The sequence below is a fragment of the Tympanuchus pallidicinctus genome, unplaced genomic scaffold (assembly GCF_026119805.1).
Source record: "Tympanuchus pallidicinctus isolate F22 unplaced genomic scaffold, pur_lepc_1.0 scaffold1, whole genome shotgun sequence".
NCBI classification, from domain to species: domain Eukaryota; kingdom Metazoa; phylum Chordata; class Aves; order Galliformes; family Phasianidae; genus Tympanuchus; species Tympanuchus pallidicinctus.
Window position 1 is genome coordinate 28,544,106 of NW_026294618.1, and position 22,384 is coordinate 28,566,489.

General features: G+C 36.9%; 1 protein-coding gene across 41 annotated transcripts in view; it reads left to right on the forward strand.

Moving 5' to 3' along the window:
- RIMS1 (regulating synaptic membrane exocytosis 1) overlaps positions 1-22,384 on the forward strand; it is a 290,925-nt gene that overhangs the window by 116,057 nt on the left and 152,484 nt on the right. For 39 of the 41 annotated variants that reach the window (XM_052675412.1, XM_052675145.1, XM_052675135.1 and 36 more), the window contains 2 exons: positions 17,181-17,524; positions 19,137-20,005. In XM_052675412.1, coding sequence (XP_052531372.1) covers positions 17,181-17,524; positions 19,137-20,005 — 1,213 coding nt within the window. Of the gene's footprint in view, positions 1-13,699; positions 13,748-17,180; positions 17,525-19,136; positions 20,006-22,384 lie in introns of all 41 variants that reach the window. The other 2 variants (XM_052675535.1, XM_052675308.1) reach the window with 2 other exon arrangements.

Consider the following 22,384-nt stretch of genomic DNA (forward strand, 5'->3'; position numbering starts at 1 on the left):
TATTGTTTTGGTGTTCTATCACACAGCTTCTGCTGGGATGGAGAAAAAATTGGGCGGTGTAAATCTACATGGTGACTGAATGCATTCAGTTGGGGCTGTCCAGGAGCATGGGATGGAATTGGCTGCAGGCCTCAGCATGGTTGGAAAGTGAGGAGATGCAGTCAAGCAATGGAGACAGGCAAAGAATGATTGTGCAGAAGTGATTTTATAGAAGTTTTTGATAACTGAATATAAGCAAAATTAGTAAAATTAATTCTGGTGTTATTTTGTCATCCCAGAAACATAGAGATATTTTTATTAAAAAGAGATCTTGCTGCAAAGAGACATTTGATTAGATTATGACCTGTTAAACATTATGAGAAATTGACAAATAGCAGAAAAATTTTCCAGAGAACAAAGTAATTATGAGGACTAGATGTAATCTCTGCTCTCCTGCTCTCTCTTTCTCTCTCTCTTTTTTATTTTTTTTATTATAAATAACGTTAATCCTCATCCAGGATTAAAATTCAGTGTAATTTTAGCAGTGCTGTGTCCTAGATAAAGATACTTCCTATCTGTGATTTTATATCTTTTATACCTTTTGGATTCTGGAGCATTTTATTTCATTTATATTCATTTAAGATTTTACTTAACAGATGGCTACTTCCATCTGTGTATCTTCAATACTGCAATTAGTGAGGGATAGTTTGTCATGCATATACCTTAGGCTTATAAATATAGTATATGAATTTTAGGATAGTAATAATAATTACAGAGAAATTTTCTGCAACATTATGCAGAGTTCTTGGATGCATTTACATTTCGTTTTTCCCTTGAAGATAAATAAACTTCTTCCCAAAGCTGCTATATAAAACATTATAAAATATTTGTTGCTGGTTGTTTAATGACCAGTAAGAGATTAAGTGAAAATCTGAACAAAGTGTTATCTGCATTGATTTAAGGAGGAAATAACACCAAATAATTTTTAAATCTAGGTAGAGATTTCTAAAGAGCTGCAAGTTACTTAGTCTGAGGTTTAATCACTTTCTGTGCAACTTCTGTATGCAGGATAAAACACATCAATTTATTTCCAACATGTTCACAGACAACTTTGGAGTTAAATGTTACTTTATCAACAATTTATCACAACATACATGTGGGTCGCTCTGCAAGTAGTACCTCCTATTTATTTCCGTAGAAATAAAAACTACAACAGATGCAAAGATCACAGTAATGCAATTTGATAGAGCAAATTCTCAGCTACAGAATGCTATTTTTCAATACCTCTGTTAGGCAGTTTGCAGAGATGAGCTGATTGAAATGCCCTTCGTTTCATGGTGTAACATCTGTGCATGGCCATCCAGAATGCATCTTGTCTTTTACATTGCTGTCACTGCTGCTGAGACGCACCACCCACTGCCTCACTGTCTCACATCCACTGTTTGACACTGTTTGATAATTGTGTTGTCATGACTGAAGAATTTTTTTATATATTCTTGGGATATTACTAGTGGTGGTACAGTTTGTATCACTGCGACGTGTGATAAGAGATCACAACACAAATGCTTTATTGTTTACATATGCATGTAAATACACAACAAGGCTCATTTTGCTCTTCTGTATTCTGTTTTCTGCAGGAAAACACCTTTCATAGCCCAGCAGCTTTACTGCTTAGCATGCTTTGGATTGGCTTTTATAACTGTAGGCTTTCCTTTACCTATTACATAGGCAGTCCTGTGAGAAGGTAAAAGAGAACACAAATTCTTGAGCGTGTAAGAACAATGAAACGGAGTAGTAGGGAATTAAGATGACCAAGAGTTAATCTTTCTGCTTTTTTTTTTTCCTTTTGTTGTTGTTGTTGGTCACTTTCTGCATACATAAAACTTCATCCTTGCATATCTGTTCATCCTGTGTTGTGGGTTTTGCCTCTTTGCTCTATAGACCTAAGTACACGGTTTTCTGATCAGTCAGCTAGTATTTAGTAGAGCCTGTTGCTCACCTTAGAGGAGCTTTATTCATGGTCACTTCTGCAGAATGCTAAAGAGGAGGCTGCTGAGGGTCCACAAGAGACCAGGACAGTACATCTGTTGTCAGATTGAGCAGGAATCAGTCCCAAATAGAAACCTCTGCATTGTATGTAAGCTGTGTTTACACTTTCATTATACTAACTGCAGTCATCCAGTCATCGTACCTCAAAGACATTGAGTGCTTTGACTGGAACTGAATTTGCTCTGAATCTTTCTCTAGCTGTCTGAACTATATCAGCTGGGGTCTTTGCTTTTCAGAATTGGCATTTGCTCTAATTTGGATACTGCTGAGCTTCACTCCAGCAGCTCCCCAGGGTATAAGTGAATCTTGGATAACTCTGGTGTCATATCTGATGGCTCCATACCCATGTTTTGGAAACATTAAGGCATTGTAGATAGAACTACATGCCAGTGTATAGGCAGCTGAATCCCATTACACTGCTCTATCTGCTCTCTTTCTTAGTCATTTCTTTCTGTCACTGAGTGTCAGGATATGAACTAACCACATACTGCTTAATTAGTTTTTTTTTCTTTGACCATAAATATCTATAAGTGCTGCTGTTTTCAGTTAATTTGCTGGATTTAATACTTTGATTTAGTACATGAAGTAACAGCTTGTATTTGCCCCTGCATGTGGTGGGGGGGCAGCATGATCCTTGAGGTCCCTTCCAACCCTGGCCATTCTATGATTCTGTGATTATATTTACTATAAAGCATGTATATTTTTGGAACTGTACTTTGAAAGGTTTTTTTTTAATTTCCCCTTTTCTCAAGGGAGATGATCCTTTAATCTTTTATACACAGAGTTTGTCAACATCTCTATTGTACGTCAATCACTATTATACGTCTCAGATTTGGAGACGCATGTACTTTAACAACTGCTTCCAAAAGCAATTGTTTGGGGAATGCTAAATTTTGGCAAGAATAACTTCCTGATGTACAGCTTACATTGCTTGTAATCTGAATGTTCTGACTGTTTTCTCAATATCTCTCGTATCCCCTGTACTGTCTACCCTTTCGCTTGGTACAGTGTTCACTATGTTGGACAGCAATTTGCATCTTAGTATCTTAGTTCAAAGCTATTTAAAGGTCACTTAGTATTTTATTTTATTTTTTTTTTTGCTTTGTCTGTATTATAAATGTAGATACTGTGATGTTTATGAGTTGATAGATCATCTTTCCTCTGTTCTTGGTTTTATTCTGTTGTATATAAATTGTTCAGCATATATATAGTTACTGTTTCTTACCAGTTTATCTTCTTGAATAACTGAAAGGTATGTACTGTAATCTTTTTTTCCTCCTTTGTCTGAGGGTACTCTGGATGGCTAACCTTAGCTGCCTAGTAATTATCTTTTCTAGTTTAATTATTACACAGTATTGCATTAAAAAGTGCAATGAATTTACAATACCTGTGCTTCAAACAAGTAAAGAGAATGATATTCTTAACTTTCTTCTGCTTCCAGATTCAGGTGGCGTGGCATAGCCTCAGCAGCTTTTCCAACCAAACTGATTAAATTCCAAATAAGGTAGTATTTTTTCTGGAGGATAAGTAAATACATGCAGAAATAGAAACGGAAATAAAAAGTAATTTCTGTTTTGATTTGCTTTGAAAAACAGCCATTATAATCATAAAGAAAAACTCTTAGCTTGAGCTTGCAGGTTGACATTCAGTGAGGACCTTAAATCTTTCAGCAGTGTTACTTTCTGCTAGCAGTAAAAGCTTACAAGTCTGGTAATGCTCTTACTACCTATGTTTTTAGGGATGAAAAGAAGTCCTTTTAGTGTTTGACAACAGAAGAGTTTTTATTTCCCTAAAAGAGGCAGGGCAGGAGGGAAAAGAAAGAGGAAAAAAAAAAACAGCTGCAACCAACCTTGAAGATTTTGCAAATAGAGGATAGTAATACCATGTGGTTATTTCTAAAGCTAGTGGATGTGCTTTGTTTCTGTTTAGAGCCTTAGTTTATCATACTCAATCTGCCACTGCTTTCAGCTGTGAGCTGAGTCCTAGGAAGCTCATTTGTTACATGGTTTGTCATAGTGTATGTGTGTGTATAATTTTGTTAGTGTCTTAGTCTGATTTTATCTGAATAAATAATAAAGTTTGCCTAACAGCATTTTTATTAAGAGAGAAAGAACCCAGAGTCCCAAAATATCTTTCTCTTTCTGACCTTTAGAGCCAAAATAAATATATCTGAGAAAAACTGGAGTGTTAAACTCTTGAAGATCAAACAAAATCCCAGTATAGGTCTGAGGAAAGGAAGGAGTTTCCCCTGAAATGAGTTTTACATGCTCATGCATTATCTCTGTTCCAAATGAAATAACCCTTGGTATGTGACAAGACAACCCCATTTTGTTGCTTCTCCAGTACTGTGGTTAATTCATTGTATTTGTCCTATTTTCTCCCTATCGCCTCTCTCTGAATTTTTTTCTTCTTTTTGTTATTTCTGTAATTTTTCTCTTCACCCAGCTTTGGTTCTTTCCACTTACGTGCTCCTGCCTTTTTGGATTTTCATCCTATGCCAACTCATTCCACAAGTTTTCCTTTCTTACACTGTACTCTTTTGACTGGCTGAAATAGTGAAGTGAAAGCTTTAAATACTATAGGACCAGAATAGCATAGCCACCAGTAAACCAGTTATATTAAAGCTGGAGTAAACTGATTTTAATATAATCTTGTAAAAGTTACGGAGAAACCAGATTAGAACAGTGTTGACTTTATTAATATATACTCTACTGACCTGATTAAGAAATTCACTATAGAGTTAATTAAATAATAATAATAAAGAAATACAAGTGAATGATTAAAGACACATTTTAGAAACAACAAATTTACTGGAATAAAATATTGTAGAACAAACTACATAAAAACTGTAACTGGATGAAGATTAAATTGATTTGTCTTTTACATCTGTTTTGGATTTAAACAGCTAAAGTTGATTTATTTGGCTGGGATGGCTCTGGTGGCTATGTTACATAATGTGAATAAATAAAAGTTCCAAGGTGGATTCCTGAGACCATGACTGGGTTGAGTCAGAACTGAAAGGGATGGTACTATTCACAGGGACATTATAAGATAGATTGGTCAAAGCGATCTTCTCAGTTCAATAAATGGTCAAGCCTTTTGAATCCAGCAAAAGGCTGGTGTATATATGAAAGTTATTTTCAGATTTATAATGTGATCAGAAATATTCCTGCTTTCTATAAACCTTGCACCTTGTGGTTGTGTTTAGTGTTCACCTACATTGAGTACAGCTGAGTTCTAAACACATGAAATACAGCTAACATCTGTAAGCAGGAAAGGTAACCTAACCTTAGGCAATTGTAGATGGGCACCACCGGCTCTGGAAGCTGTTGCTATGGGAAGGCTACCATCTGTAAAGCATGAACTAAAGAAATTCTCTTTTTGGCTGCCAAAATGATTCCCTTTCCCTTATATAAGTAAAGTACAGATGCATCGGGAACTAACACTTAATGGGGACCTAACCAGGCATTACATTTCTGCACAGAAACCTGGGATACACAAATTAATTACCCAGCTGAAAAGACTGTTTAATTTTGTTGAACATAAAATTATGTTTGAACTGTATATGTATGAGCACAAATTTTTAACTGATGTGAAAATGTGGACTAAGGACTCATGGTCCCTCTATTTTGTATCATCATGCAGTATGCATCCCTCTATTTCTGATGCTAAAGGGGCAGGATGTAATTAACTGTTGCTTCTCCCCCCATAGCCTTAAATCATCACTACACTATATGTCTTTTATTTGTTTAGGAAATACAAAGCCTCATTAGATATCTGAATATACAGGTAAGTGCAGTAGATCAGAATGATTCTATGATCATCTAACAAAGTTCTGATCTCAGTTTTTGAACCTGTTTTTGTAACATTATCTACATCAAATAATGAAATATCATTACTGTAATGCTCTGCACTGTTTTACGTCATCTTACCTTACTGAAACTCTCCTTTTTCCCTGTGTAATCTTCCAGTAGTACTGCAAATTCAGGATGATAACCTTTTGAAATTGATACCAGTGATGGTCTGTGAATTGGCTGTAACAGTGCACTGTTTAGTTTGGTTTAAAAATGTTTGATATTCTTATGCTGGCACGAATCTCCTATTGCCTTTTCCTGCCCTATTTTCCTTAACCTTGTCTTCTTAATCCATATTCAAACTCACAGTTGTTTATCCCTTTCTTGGTCACTCTGTAGTCTTTACTACCCTGAAAATCCAGTTTTCCTTGCCAAAAAGTATTGCTTTTCCCAATTAAAAAAAAAATAAATCTTAGATATCAACTCAAATTTGTTGTAGAACACTGATATTCTCTCTTCCCCTTCCTCAAATCTTCCATCCCAGATTTACTGAGATTCCTTTGTGCTCGAGCTTGATAGCACAGATAGCACAGACTTTACCAACTTAGCCTCAGACTCTGCACCTGGAGCAAGAGGTGGGAGAATTAAAAGAAAGGACCATGGACATCCCAGAAGGTAGGATCAACAAAGATGAAATGTAAAAACCCCAAACCAGAAACTTTGTCATTTTTTTGGTAGGGCCATAAAATAACATGTTGAGCCAACTCATATTGTATGTTGTGGTTTCTCCGGATGGTCTGGTAACTATTTCAGAAGTGGAGGCCAGATTGCTGATCTTTGTAAGGCAGAATGTTGCACAAAAAAGTCTGTTTGTTTATGAGAAGCTTTAGTGATTATAACAAAGCAGGAAAGATACGCTTTCTGTACTACAAGTATTTGGTGTGCTTACCTACATGATATAAATATAAAGCTGAAGTATTTTTAATTCTATGAAAAAAGCTACAAAGTTAAATGTGAGTCTGGAATAGATTGTGAATCATGAATATATTTATTGTGTAGGACATAAGCCGACTTTGTGCTGTGCTGAAGTCCTTACTGGGCAGTACTAACTGTTGCAAAATACTTGCAAAATACTTGCCTATAGGTAGGTCCTGTGTTATACTTAACATCCCCCAAGTTCTATGTAGATACATTTCTACCATGATGATTTTTTTAAATTTCAAAACTGAATATGAATAATGTGAAAATATAGTGTGACTATTTAATCTGAATTTTACTCTTTCACTAAAAGTGCACTTGCTTAAAAATATTAAAGCATGAAGGATCAAGCTGATAGTTTGCTTATAACTGTGTTTAAGCTTTCATTTCCAAGTTTGTCTGGGTTGTGTTTAGTTTTGTATCTGTGTGTGATATCATAAATATCTCTAACAGATTAGTTAGGAAGAATTTCACATCTTTCTTTGCTTTCTTCTTAGAAGAAGGGTGGTAAGGCCACTGGCTGCTGCAGGAGAAAGCTTACCATGTTGCCACCATCTATGTCACTGAATTGCATGCACATTAGAGGCCTGGTTTCATGTCCTGATTGTAAGACTCTGACTTTAGGCTTCTTGTGGAACTGGAGATGTGGGAACTCTAAGCAAAAGTCGTCAGCTGGAGTTCCCTAGCATAGGATTTGGTGGGGAGCAGAGGGGAAATTATGGGTAAATAAAGCTGGGAGTCATCCACCTTGATTATTTGCCAGGCAGCATGTAGATAGGCAGTCAAAGTGGCTGCAGAAAGCTCTGTCAAGTGGCACAGCAGAGATCACTACAGTGGGATTCTCCTGCAGTATGTCAAAAATTTGCTGTTTCTCCTCTCAAACAGAATGATTTTCGGTATTTGTTTGAACTGACAGATCTGTGTGCACTGCACAAGCTGCATTATGTTCCCTAGGCGTGTAGTTACTGTCATCTGTAAAAATCTTTATCCTAATGTAATTGTCACTCTGCTTTCTATCTAGCTCATGAGATATTCCCACTGGGAATACTCTTGATTGCCAGCCGTCCCCTATTGCTTTTCATCCCTATTTTCACAGCCAGTAATGATCCTCTTGTTCCTCACAGCTCCTTGATTTCCACATTGTGTCTGTGCAGCTGTTACTCTCAGCCCCACTGTCTCCTCCTGTGGAACCAAGCAGTCTCTGTAAATTCTGCTCATCTGTGTCCATTGTTCTTTACCTTGAAGCGTCCCTGCAGACTAAGTTGCTCAGAATAGATCTTCTAGTCATCCCACAGTAGGTCACAGTGCCTGTCAAGACCAATATATTCTCCTGAATAACTCAATAGTGACATGCATTTCACAGATTGGGCACCTCTAATGTAGGTTTTAAATAGAGACTCTTGAATCTAGAGGGAGCACTTTCAGCTGTTAAGACCTTCAACACAGAGTAAAGAAACATAACCTTTGAAATCTCTAGAGATCCATTTGTATGAGATAAATGTAAGACAAATTGGTTTTCACTAACTCATGCTGAAAGCCTTCAAGTACTCAGTCATTCCACGAGCATTTGGTGGTGGTAATCTTAAACTCTTGGATAGCTGAGAAAAGTAACTATCTTTATAGACTGTCATATGTCTGTTTTTTTTAGACTGTCATATGGAAAATAAGTTGGCTTATTCACTTCAATGGGCTTTGCATTGACCCTGGCACAATTACAGTACTTTTCCAGCTCAGTAATTTTCAGATTTTATGCACTGTTTGGTTTAAGGCAGAAACTTATGTATGCTGTGGGGCTGAAGAGACGCAGCCATTCGAGTAGTGAAGTACTGCAAGCATAGAAATGGTTAATGTAGTTGCAGAACCACAGCGTGACAATATTTAAATTTCTCAATGCTTCACGCAGAATCACAAAATGGTTGGTCTTGGAATGGCACTCTGGAGTTCTTCTAGTCCAAATTCTTTCTCACAGAAAAGCAGAATGAGGTTGCCAGGGCCATGTACTGTTGGGTTTTGAATGCCTTCAAGGATGGCGTCAATAATATTATGTTTAAGTTTCTTTGAACTTGAGAATACAAAATGAAGATCGAGCTTATGCCCATCAAGTCACCTATGACCTCAATGACTTGACTCACTTTCAAGTTCCTTTCAGAGTTCCTTCCAAGAGCTTTATTGACTCCAGGAACACTACTCTGCTGTTTACCTATGTTTCCATTTTGACTTTTTAAAAATTTCTTTACTTCTACACGTATATCCAAATTATTTTGTCATAAAATATGTTCCATTCGATACAGAAATTCTCTCTTGCTTCTTTGTTTCTAATACAGTTTGTGTAAAAGAATATTTTTATAAAAGTTTGTGTAGAAGAGAATCACAGAAGTATAAATAATAATATTGTGGTGCAACTCTCTGCAGAAAATATATACGCTCTCAAGCACTATTAATGATAATCTGGCTTTGTGCATTATTTTTACTAAGCTTTGCAAAAACAGAAGTGAATATGTAGTGTGAAAAGCTTCTGGTTAGTTCTCTGAGCCTTTTGATTGACAACTAAAATTTGATACTAGTCCTAGCTGTAAGCTGTTTCGTGCCATTTACCTTATTTTGTTGGAATTCTGTCATTTTTACATTTTTTTTTTTTCTCTGTGTTCCATGTATATCTGTAACTATGGAAACCATGAACTGAATAAGAGTGCAGTTGATGCTTTTTTGGCTCATCAAGACAGCCAAATGTTCAAGTAATTAGGCAAAAGTTTTTTGTTTTTTTTTTTAGGAAGGTTAGGAAAATGCAGAAAATAATTGATGAGATCATTATTTCTAGTGTATTCTAATGGTATATGATGAGGGAAGGTTGCTAAAAAACATGACTAGCAATTTACAGCTACTGCATTATCAGAAATAAATAAAGAAATTTACATTAATTCAGACAAGAGCAGTACATTTAATAAAGAAACTTATGTATTAATTCATTTATGAGGAAATCGTAAAGCTTTCTGAAGCTATGAGTATTGTTGGTACTTAGAATTTTTCAGTTACCGAGGAAGTAAAAGTTCCAAAGTGGAATTAGATAGTATGGACAAAATAAAGAAGGAGTGAGCACTCCAATATGCAAAAGATGATCAGTTTTTTCCTCTACAGGAGCTGTGGAGAAAGCAAACCATTGAGATGTTTCAGATTATTGATTTTCAGAAAAAAAAAGTTGTATAAGCCTTATTGTGACCCATGGATGATTAATGATTATACTGTCTAACACTTAAGCTTTTTGAGGGTTATCCTTTGTTTCCAAAAACGAAATCCTTACGACAAGATGAAGACAGTGCAAATGATTAAAAATTCTTGAACCTCTTTGGTTTTTAGCCAGTTAGGATGAGTCATACTTTCCTTCATTCCTTCATTCTCTTCTCCTGGTGCAGTAGCCTATTATGTCAGATTCTAAGTTTGGTAAATTTTTGATTGGTTTAGGTAGAAATAAAACCGGTTCTATCAAACTCAAAACTATTGCTGCGAGGAAGTTCGGATCCAAGGTTTCATAGACTTGCCCAAGACCTACTCTTGCTGTACAATCACAATTTTAACAGACTTATTTGCAGGTAGAGGGGATTTCAAGTTGTTGTAAATGTATTGGTGTGGATTTTTAAACAGAAACTCTGTCTTCTCCAGTAGCAAACATGGTTTCTTCCTCACTTGAACTCCAAACGCATTCTCGGAGAAGTACATTGTGATACTGAGTGGATCTTGGCTATGTTCTATTTTAGAGATATTTCATATGGAAACTTTATATTGCCTGAATTAATCACTTCCAGCAATCAGTTTACTGCAGCGTTATTCTAGAAATGTTTAATCTTTGTAGAAGTTGTCAGAAGCTTTCTGAAGGATTGGCAGCTGTATGTGAGAGCTTTTGGCAGCAATGCATGTGTAGGAAGTTGATTGTTTTTTATTTTAATTTTATCTTAAGATGACTAGCAATGCTGTTTTAGCAGATATATCAACAAAACTGACATAAAAAGGACTTCTATTAACTAGACTTCTTGCTCCACTGTGCATTTTCTGTTTCTTTTTATGGACAGTTTGTAACTGTAGATTTAGAAACTTAGGATGGCAGGATTATGATTTTTGAGATTCATATAGTGTTCAGTTACCTAAAAGTACACATTTGATACTGTTTGATGGCCTGTGGTACACGACGCATGTACGTGGCTGGTAGATGTGCTGTAACAGTAGTGGCAGGCTTATGCCCTTTGAATTGGTCTGTGGCAGCCAGTTGGGATATGCTGACTTGTCTCTGGTGGTGCAAACCTAGATTAAGCATGATGTTTCATTTTATTTCATCATGTCTGCTTGACAGTTAGTGTGTTCTCGTTGGATCCTGTTGGCTGTGTTGACTAGATATCCATTGACAAAAATGAGAACTTAAATAACTGTCATGCCAATAGACATTTCCATGTAAACACAGACATCTTGTCATCCTCAATTGTACACATGAGGATTGATTTGTAAAGTTAACTTTTCAGTTAACTGTGAAACGTGAGCAGAAATAGTATGTGAAACGCTACGTCTGGTACATGTGGGAAAATCTGGTGAGGTGGGCTTTTAAACATGCCTCGTGGATGCTGTAAGTCAAATATCTGAGTGGCATTGCAGATTTTAAGATGACAAATAGTCCCGTTAACAGTGGGTCCTCTTCTTTCAGGCATCTCTTGAAGTGCAGTTGCTATGTGTGTTCTGTGATGGTGATAAAAGATTGCACTGGGGTGTTTACAGGGCATTTACAAAGGTGCCCTTTTTTTTTTTCCTTGAAATTTGTAAGAATATAATCTCGTGAAAACTTCTGTGCCTATGCAAAATGTAATTGCATTTGTCCTCGTGTAAAATAGTGTTGGAGTGTGAGGAGAAAAGGGGGAAGAAACCAATCAGCTGTTGGCGTAAGCTGCCTCATTTTCTTGGAAAGTTGGGATAAAAATATCTAGCAGAAATCCTAGTTTGAGAAGCAAGTCTGCTCTGCGCAGAGTGGAAGAACAGGGAGTGCTAATATGGTGATATATCACAGTCCTGAAATGGCTGAGCCCCTTATGTCTGATGAGCATCAGTGTGAGCAAAGCAGTCCCCTCCCTGCTCAAAGGGGCAAGAAATAGAATTAATTGTCCTCTTGAACTGTTGTTCCGGAGGGGAGGCTGCAGCAAAAGCAAGACCTAGATTCCTAGGTTACTTCTGGCACTAATGAATTAGATATACTCTGGGTCTGCTCTGAGCTGGCAAACGGACAGAAAGCTACGTGACTTACTGTTGGTCTTCTGCCCGCTAGTACTTCCTCATCAGTTAAGTTTTCTTGGTGGTTTTTGAACTGGAGTGTTCCGGAGATCATCTCCAGGAGACAATTAACGTGCAGCCACCTTGCTTTGAAGATCCTAGTATAAGTGCAGATTGTTTTGTGTCATTTTGCTTCAGTGCTCAAAAATGTTTGTGTAAGCATAATGTGCTGGTATTTGAGATGTTTTAAGATGTAGTTTTCTAAGAGATGGTAAGCCACTGCATTGGAGAAACATCTTTTCTCCATTTGACTCAATTTTTGATAACGTTATTTTAATTGCTCATCATATCCCTCCAAGAGAAAGATAGCTGAGACAAAAAATTAACCCAGTTAAAAAAATGCAGATTAATTTCTACTATGTTTTTAAGTTCAGCTGGTTATTTTGACCTGACAGTCAAAGGAGAAGATGCAGTGGATTGTGTGATATGGTGAAGATGGAAGCAAGGAAGGGAGAGGACAAACTGGGATAGGGAGAAAGAAGAGCAAGTGAGGGGAAAAATGGTGAGGAAACCTTCAATTTTGGTGATTGAGAGACATTGGATGTAATCAGCTGCCCACTTAATTTTGAAAAATTTATTTAATGAATGCTTGGTTTCACAAGCACATTCTCATTAGAAAGATACAATAGTTTGCTTATTTAGAGTTTGGACTTCTGAATGTAAGCATTGAAATAGACTTTCAGTTTCATTTCTTTATGTTTTCATGGGGTGTAGGAGTTACAACCCTTTAGCTACTGTTTTATTACAGGATTCAATTTGATGTAGTAGGAGATGAATGCAGTGCTTCTTACTGATTCGTTTGCTGCTTCTTTTCTGTAACCTGAGAAAAATGAAGTGTTATGTAGTTTAACACAATGGTATGAATGGAAAGTATCATGAGATAAAAATTGATAGCATTCCTTCCCTCTGACTTTAAAGCAATGGTGTAGGATGGTGGCACAGTTCTGCTGAAGTTAATGGAGTCTGTAGCAGAGAAAAGGGTCTGCCTAATTAGATCTGCTTGAAACAACTAGTGTCTTCTAGAGGTATATAGAAGAAGGTGGCTAAAGAAACACAAACAAAATAAACACAATAAACAGAAAAGGCATTGTGTAGACATCTTTCAGAAGGGAAATAATTCTGATAGTATGAAGGTTCAGTATAGCATGCCTTTTGGCCTGCTATATTAATGCACCTAATTATACCTAATTTCTTGTGTGTAGATGAAGCAGGATGTATGGGTGTTTGTGAAATTGTGAGTTTGCCGTTTCTGAACTCTTAAAGGGTGAAGGATTGTACTCACAATGAAGCCTCATAAGTGTCTGGGCTTGGGTAAAGAATTTTGGGGAGTTCACAGCAACTTCAGTGTGAGTTTGGAGGCACACAGATTTGGTATAAGATTTGTTTCCCTTCTAGTGCATGTTTGGAATGAAGACTACAAATTAGAATATGAAAGAAAAAGCCTTTTTCTTCACTCTAAAATATAGTTTTAAAATATTTAATCATAAAGAAGTGTTCTTATTTTCATAATTGAAAATGCTCTTTTTCTCTGTGTGCATGGTTGTATATATTGTTTACTATGGGCTCTTTCAAGTTGGAATTTCATGTTGTGTTAGTACAGGAATACTGTTCCTACTCATTGTGGATCACCAGTACCTGTAAGAGTAAGTTTGAGGAATTTTTTTTTCTGTGAATGAAATAACCCATATTCCACTTGAAGGCAAGCATGGAATCCCTCTAGCATGTTTTCACGCAGCCTGTGAAGTTTTTGACGTGAATCTGTGTGGGAATTGACCCACCTCTGCTGAGTTCCGTATGTGCCACATTGTTTCTGTTGTGTAGCAGTAAAGCAGTAGATCCCTTTGCTGTGCAGTGCAAATGAACATTTTCCTGAGCTGTGCACATGAACTGTTTGGATGAGGAGCACTCCTTTCTTGGTTCACTTAAATAGCTTCGTGTGCAGCTGTGTGTTTATAAACCAGCCACAAACCCAATAACAACAACAAAAATGAAAAACCAAAAAAAAACCCAAACCTCTATACATGTCTTGATTGACTCACTATAGTGCTGCATCAGAGCTCACCATCCAGAAAAAAGTAAGCAAACTACTTTTGACGTGACAGGCCAGAGGAAAACAGATAATCTAACACCCTTCATTTTACTGATGCATTGCATGGAGGCCCAGAAGCTACATTAGAGAACTGTAATCCTTCATCAGAGCATTTGTTTGGTTGCCTAACATCTGTGGATTGTTAAGATAAGTTATTACACAGACCTGCTTTCGTTTAGATTAGTTTGGATCACATCCCAGTATATTCAATCAGGATATAATTCCTGCATGCTGCTAAATTGCTTGCTCCACATACTTCTCTAAAAATGTTTTTCAATATACAGTTTTTATTTCTAAAAATGGTTTTATGTGTACGGTTTTATCACTGAAACTGTTACAGCACCTCAAGTTTTTGTGTTTTTATTATTATTATTATTTTTCATTTTAAAGAAAAGCTCTTTTATTTTTTCTTTTGGTCTGAATATATCTCAAGGCAAATGTAGCATTTGTTAACTCCTAAAGAGAATCCTGAAGAGGGATGGTAGTGTAGCTTCTTGTGAGTATAATGCCGAGATTCTGTCTGTGCAGTCTGTGGTGATGGGTTTGTATTTTGTCTAAATTGTGCTATTTAAAGACATGAGAAAATGCTTTCTTTGTACTTAGATGTCTAGTATTTCTTTTTGTATTCTGTTTTTGTTTGTATCTATTTGCGCATTGGCAGTTCCTATTTGTTTGGATTTTATAGTAGTTTTGTAAAACTAATTAAAATATCAAAGTGATTATGTAAATTAATGATAATTTTTGACGTTTATTACATGATTTTATACATGTTTTAAATGATAAAATACATTAAATTGTAAATGAAGTCTGTTACTCCTTTAAAGTACTGGTGCATACTTGCATCCACATGAAAGAAAATTAGAATATTTCAATTTGATATTAGTATTCCTTACCATTCCTTTACACAAGCTTCGCTTTGTTAAATTTTTCATAAGTCTTTTTCAACTTTCCCTCTGAGTCAGTGATATGTAGGCCATGCCATATTTTTTTATTAATGGCTTGAGTTTATAGCACCAACATAAATTTTACACATAAATGTGTGTGCATGCACACACTTGCTGTCTAATGAGGTAACAGTTTTTTCAGAGCCTATAAAGGCATTTTTGCTTCTGAAAATTCTTTTTCCTTTTAGCCTTGCTGGTATTTTGAATACCTATAATAATAATATCAGACTGAAATCTATTCTGCTAATACAGTTTGATAACCAGAATTGCTGTTTTGAGATGCGTTCTAGATTAAGGAAATAGAATATTTTGGAATGAGGGTGTTTTCTCTTCAAGGGCCAGTATTTGTTTTGATGAATTTGCTACTCATCTTGTCCTACTGAGAGTTATCTATCCATTTTTGACGTAAGACGTATTTTTTTTGCTGGAATAATTGTAGCTTTTTTTTTTTTTTTTTTTTTTTTTTTTTTTCTTTTTTCTTTTTAATTAATTGAAGTTCTTAAATTAGTATTTTACTATCCTTCCTACATAGAAGAAATGTAATGGTCCAGATGCAGGGAAAAGTCTGAGTCTTCTCAGTGTGGTTTGGTCAAACAGTAGAGAAATGGTGTTGGAAGTTGTAACGTATTCTTCACACCTAAACAGATAGTTTAAAACAATCTGTTCCAGGGTGTTTCATAAATAAATCTCTGTTATCTTATATGTGTTAAATGTCTAAAATTTTGATTTTACCATAGAAGGCATGTGCTTCCTTCCAAGCTAGAGAATAACTGCTTGCTGCCAGAGCTTTGTCCTGTTGTAGTTTCCTCCCTGTATAATAATATAAATATGTATGTATAATATATTTATATTTATAATATATTTTTATATATTTATACATAAATATATTTATAAATAATCCCTGTTATGATTATTTTTCTGTTTTTTTTTCATTCTAAGTGTTGTACCATTTTACCACAGTTGTATCATCCCTATGTTGACACAAAATAATTTAAACGTTTTTCACTCATTCCTTTACTTCTTTCCACATTCAACTCAGTTTTTTTTTTTTTTTTTCCATTTTCCTCTTTATTTTTCAACCTTACTTTCCTTTCATCTCTAGCTTTATTTCTGAAAAAATTCCTACCTCATGTATTCTGTATGCATTTTGTGTTTGTTCTTCACTTCAAATGCTCTTTTTGTCCCATCTACTAAAAAAAAAAACAAATTTTTAAAAAATCCCAGACTTCATTCTGCTCAAGAATCTTTTATTTTTTTGCTGGTGATTCATTCTTGCATTTAAGATTGTGTTCTGTAGTGTGTAGACCTGAAATGTCCAGTCTTGCTCTATTGTATGTGCTCTGATTACCTCTGTGTCTGAAACTTAAGCAAAAATCCTATGCAGCACCACTGATGAATTCAGCTTAATTGTGATTGTCAGGTCTTTGTTTGCTTATGATTTATCACTGTAAATCAGAGAGATGGTTTTTGGTCCTTTTGAAGTAGCACAAAATATGATACTGTTGGTGCATTGAGTTCTCTATTAGTAGGTTTTATATAGGTCCTTCCTTACATTTCTGGTAAGTAGCTGTTGCGGACGTAGCTAAATGTACATGCAGTAAATGTTGAGTTTATGGAATAATGTTATGTGGTACAAAGAAAAATTAAAGGGAAATTCCGTATCACTTTCTGTGGCAGTGGCTGGACGAGCAACTGGGCAGAGCTCTGTCAACCAATTCCAGGTTTTGCCCAGCCTGGTGGACCTCACCACAGCCAGCATACAGTCACTTTGAATTGAGGGAGCTGGGGCTGGGCTGAGGAGGGTTGCTATACTGGCATATATTGACAGCATATTTTGGAGAAGCTTGCAGAGCATGTGCCTGTAGGATGCCTGGCTCTGGCCAGTGCAGGTAGCGCTTGGAGAAGCATGTTTGAGCACTGGCATGAGCACAAACCTCATCAGTTTAGAGGAAATGGGAAGCCGTAGCTGACCGTGACAGAGTGAGCATGTGCTCCTGGGTCTGAGGGATAGCTGCACTGACTCTTCTTGTTGTCTTTAACTAGGTTATGTGGGTATGCAATTTATGTCGAAAGCAACAAGAAATCTTAACAAAATCCGGAGCGTGGTTTTTTGGAAGTGGACCACAGCCATCACCCAGCCAGGATGGAACACTGAGTGATACGGCAACTGGTGCAAGCTCTGATGCACCGAGAGAAAAGAAAGCCAGGCTTCAAGAGAGGTCAAGATCACAGACTCCTTTAAGTACAGCAGCTGCCTCATCACAGGAGATCTCTCCTTCCACTGTTCAATCCGATCAGAGGAAAGGAGCTGACGTATCGCAGCCAGCTATGGGCCTGGAGCAAAAGCAAGTTTCATCAAGGTCTAGAAGTGAGCCTCCAAGAGAGAGGTAAGGCTTTCTGCATTCGCAGAACCTCGCAGTTATAATACTAGTGCCACAGCATTACACAGGGCTTTTGGCTGGTCTGTGTGTGAGTCTAGAGCCATGCAGGGATGAATTGATTCACTTACCAGGAAAGGATTAAGTGTACATAAGCAAATACATCATCTGAAGTGTGTTGTTTTTTTTGGGGGGGAAGAGGGGGGATTATTTTTTTTTTGAGCAACAGAAGTGGAGGGGAAGAGAGAAAGTAAATAAGTGTTTTTTTTAAAGCATATTTTGACATACACTTTTAATATTGAATATTGAACATTCATGAAGAACAATGATTTGCACCATCTTGAAGTCAAAGTAAATTGTTTGAAAAACTGAAGCCAGCAAGAAAAACTATTATATATTTTAAAGGGGGGGGGGGGTATAAGAAAAAGGGACACAGACTCTTCATCAGGGGTCTATTGTAACAGGACAAGGGGAAATGGTTTCAAACTAAAAGAGAGAAGATTTAGATTGGATATAAGGAAAATGGTTTTTATACAATAAGGGTGGTGAGACATTGGAACAGGTTGTCCAGAGAGGTAGTGGATGTCCCTTCCCTGGAATCATTTAAGGTCAGGCTGGACAGGGCTCGGGGCTACCTGATGTAGCTGTAGGTGTCCCTGTTCACTGCTGGGGAGTAGGACCAGATGGCCTTTTCAAAGGTCCCTTGCAACCCAAATGATTCTATGATTCTGTATTTTAAGTGGCTAAATGAGTAAATTCCTGATCTGCACTGGTTATAATGAACTGGGCAAAGAATGTCAAATGAAGGGAGGATAATGTGATGAATCACTTGCTGCTCTGTTGACTGCTGACTGCCAGATGATGGAGCAAATGAGGAGGGGCCCTGTGGCAACAAGATAAGATTATACTGTGGTAGATTCTCCCTTGAATAAAAAAATTCATCATTCTTTCCATGGCTTTTCGAGCCGAAAAATGAATGAGGAAGGATGGCTAGTAACCTATTGTGTGGTTAAGGTCAGTGCTAATTTAACAGGAGCAAAACTCCAGTTAGGATTATGCATATGTAATAATAGCAACCAATACCTGATGCCTTCCCCTGATTCTGTTTACTCTTTCTTCCCCAAAGTTGAGAAGGGCCACAGAACAGTCATCATGCAGTTGAAGGACACTTTTAATGCATCAAAAGGATTTCTGTTTCTGCTTTGCTATCCAAAAATGAGATGGCTGTATCAATAATGCAATAACAATGTCCTCTACTTTTTACTGAAACTTTCAAAGGAAGTCCAATGCTTTTGAATGGGGAACAGTAGTGATGAGCCAGCATATTACCAACAGCTCATGAAGAAGACAATGGAGGAAAAAAGGGGACAGGGTCTTAACTTGGATCATATGCATCTTTGACTGTCCCATAGAGTACATATGTGGAAAATCTATGATACGTAATCCAAAAATGTATCGATGTGGAAGAGGAAAGGAAGGCTCAGTGCCACAGAATCAGTCCTATTGGCTTTGGCTTGGCGCTGTATATTGGAATATTACTGTATGTGTATTGCAGTATTTTATGCAAGTATTCATTTGTGCATTAATTTTTTCAAATTACCGTATTCCTTTTTCATTGTAGGAAGAAGATGTTGGTTTCAGACCAGAATGGCAAAGTTGTAAAGGGTGAGCGTAAGCGTGTGCCAAAAGCCTCACTTCAAAAAGAAGGACCAGCAGGTGATAGGGAACGTAAAGAAAGGCATGAAAATAGAAGACTGGAAAAAGGGAAGTCACAAGACTATCCCGACTTGCCAGAAAAACTTGAGGAAGGCAAAGTGCCTGATGATGAAAAACAAAGGAAGGAAGATGAATATCATACTCGGTACAGGAGTGACCCCAATCTGGCAAGATACCCTGTTAAACCACATCCTGAGGAACAGCAAATGCGCATGCATGCCAAGGTTTCTAAAGCACGGCATGAGAGAAGACACAGTGATGTAGCTTTGCCACACACAGAAATGGAGGAAGCGGAGGTACCTGAGAATAACTTAGGAAAACGCTCACAATTACAGGGAACTCAGGACAGAAAATCTCTTGTGGAAACTCAGAGGTCGTACTCTATAGACAGAACAGGTGATGTAAGAATTTCTGTTTCTAAACAATTAACTAATCATAGTCCACCAACTCCCAGGCATAGTCCAGTTCCCATAGAGCACGTAGAATACAAGAACCACGATACCTTTAAAAAACAGAGCCGCCTTGATCCTAGCTCTGCTATTCTCATGCGAAAAGCAAAGCGGGAGAAAATGGAGACCATGCTAAGGAATGATTCCCTTAGCTCTGACCAGTCGGAATCAGTGCGGCCATCCCCTCCAAAGCCTCATAGAGCAAAAAGAGGCGGAAAGAAAAGGCAGATGTCAGTTAGTAGCTCAGAGGAAGAAGGGGCATCAACACCAGAATATACTAGCTGTGAAGATGTGGAGATAGAAAGTGAAAGTGTCAGTGAAAAAGGTAAGGACCTTTATCTATATTATGCACATGGCCATGGTTTTGGGGAAAAAAAAAGAACAAACCAAAAACCAACAGCTGTATTTTACTCTCTCTTTTGCCTCATTTTTGAACATACACCTTTGTTTCTCCCCTTCCTGTTTTTGTTTTTTTTTCAGCTGAGAAGATTCTTATACTTGTTTATAATTGGTTTGCAATGTTTCCTTTTGCATTTTTAGATGAGGTTGTTACAAAGTAGTATGAACTGATGACTGCTAATTTTCTTCCTCTTTGACAAGAACGGTTACAGTTTAACAGTTCTAATTTATTCTGTTGATGACATTTGTACAGTTGGTCATTGCTTTGTCCTTTTGCCTCTCTGCAGAATAATTTTCTTTGAATGAATTGAAGTTGAAAATGAGTTCTGTAACAATCTGAGAACGTTGTAAAGTGTCATAACCTTACTTATACCTCCCAGTTTTAACGTATGAGACATTTTAAGACATTTTTTAAAATATCAAAGATCTTTTAGTTTACTGTTAAGAGTGGTAGACTATACAGCACAGAGAATTTTATACAGGAAAGAGAACTACCTTACCTATTGTCTAGATGATTTTGATCTGAAGTTTACAAGTTTGCCTATGTTCTGTTACTTTAGTTTGACTTCGTGTTGCTGGTAATACTTAGCAGTGAGGATTTGGTGTAGTCCACTGCATACTTGTAAGCAAAGCCTTTGTTCTTGCTAAAGAGGTTAATCGAATTTATGAATGGTGAGTAGATAAAATTAGGATCACCAGGAAAGGCTGTGATAGATTACTGTCTGGTTTGTAACAGCAGCTTGTCTTGAAGTGGCATTATATGGAGCTGAATACTTTCTGTATCTCTCTGGAAGCAGTAGCTGGCTCTTTAACTATCTGTGTTTGTAACTTGAAAGGTTTCTGCAGGTGTTCATACTCAAAATGCCAATGGCATATCTTCATTCCCTTTTATATCCTGGCATGTCTTTGATTCAGATATGCTAATCTGTCTGTCTGTCTTTATCTGATGTTGTAGTCTCCTGACATCCCTGTATGCATATTAGAAGACATCTGTTTTCCACCCCATCTGAATAACTGTTTGTTTAACTATAACTATAAACTTTTCCATTCAAAATAGGGAGGCTTATTTTTCTGCTCATTTTTAAGGAGAAGAGGCGGTGAACTTGCCCATGAAGTCTTAGTCCACTTACATATTAAAAAAAAAAAACAGAAAGAAAAAAGAATAAAATCTAAAGAAAGCAAAAGAAAAGAAAAAAAGCAACAACTCTTTTTGCATGTGAAGGATGTTTGGAAATGTTGTGGAGTTTGAATCCTTCGAGTTACTCGAAGCCTAAATGTAGAAGGCCTTGAGCAACCTATTCTAGTTTGCTCTAGTTGACTCCACTTGAAGCAAAGGGATTTGAACTGGGGACCTCAGAGATCCCTTCGTGTGAGTGTATGTCTATGCAATACATTAATACCAGAAGGGTATCTTTACATTTATTAGGCATGATGTAAAGCTCTTATGTTTTTTGTTTGCTTGTTTGCTTTTTTGTCCAATTATTTTTAGAATTAATTTTTCATCAGTTCTTGAAATAACCTGCAGTATTTTCTGAGGACAGATGGAAAGGCAGGGCATTCTTACTAACTAAGAAAACCTTTTAGAAATCTTTTCATATATTAAAGTGAAAAAAAATATATTCTTCAGTAGTTATTAAGAGGACTCAAAATGATGAAAAAATACCGCTATTATAACTGTGATCAGAAACCCATCCCCTGTGATTTAACAGCATAATCAAAGCACAATTTCATCCACCATTCCATTAGTGCTTTGCTGGTAATGTGTGAGAGTTACTACATAGGTCCTTAGTTGTAGCTCTTTAGTTTGTAAGCCCTGAAGGGTCTGGACCATCCTCTCCTCTAAGTCACCAACTCTGTCAGAAATCTGGTGCCAAAATAATATAATATAAATGGATTTAGAGTGATAGAATTATTCCACATAAATTTTGAACTTTGTTAAACTTTACCAATAAATCCACTACACAAACTGCTTGTAGCCCTCTAGACTCTTAGATACAGCAACTATTAGAGAACTATTACTTTTTGTTGTTGTTATTGTTTTTGTTTTCTTTTTGGCAACAGCCAAATTAGCTAAATCTTACAGGGAACTTGATAAACTTGAAAAGTGGGCCCTTCTGAACCTAATGATGTTCAACAAAGTGCAAGTTTTTGCACTTGGGTCAAGGCAATCCCAGATATGGATACGAACTGGGAGAAGAGCTTCATGAGACTAACCCTGCTGAGAAGGACATGGGGTCCTGGTTAATGAAAATGTTTCATGAGCCAGCAGTGTGCACTTGGGCCGATGGTATCCTGGGCTTCATCA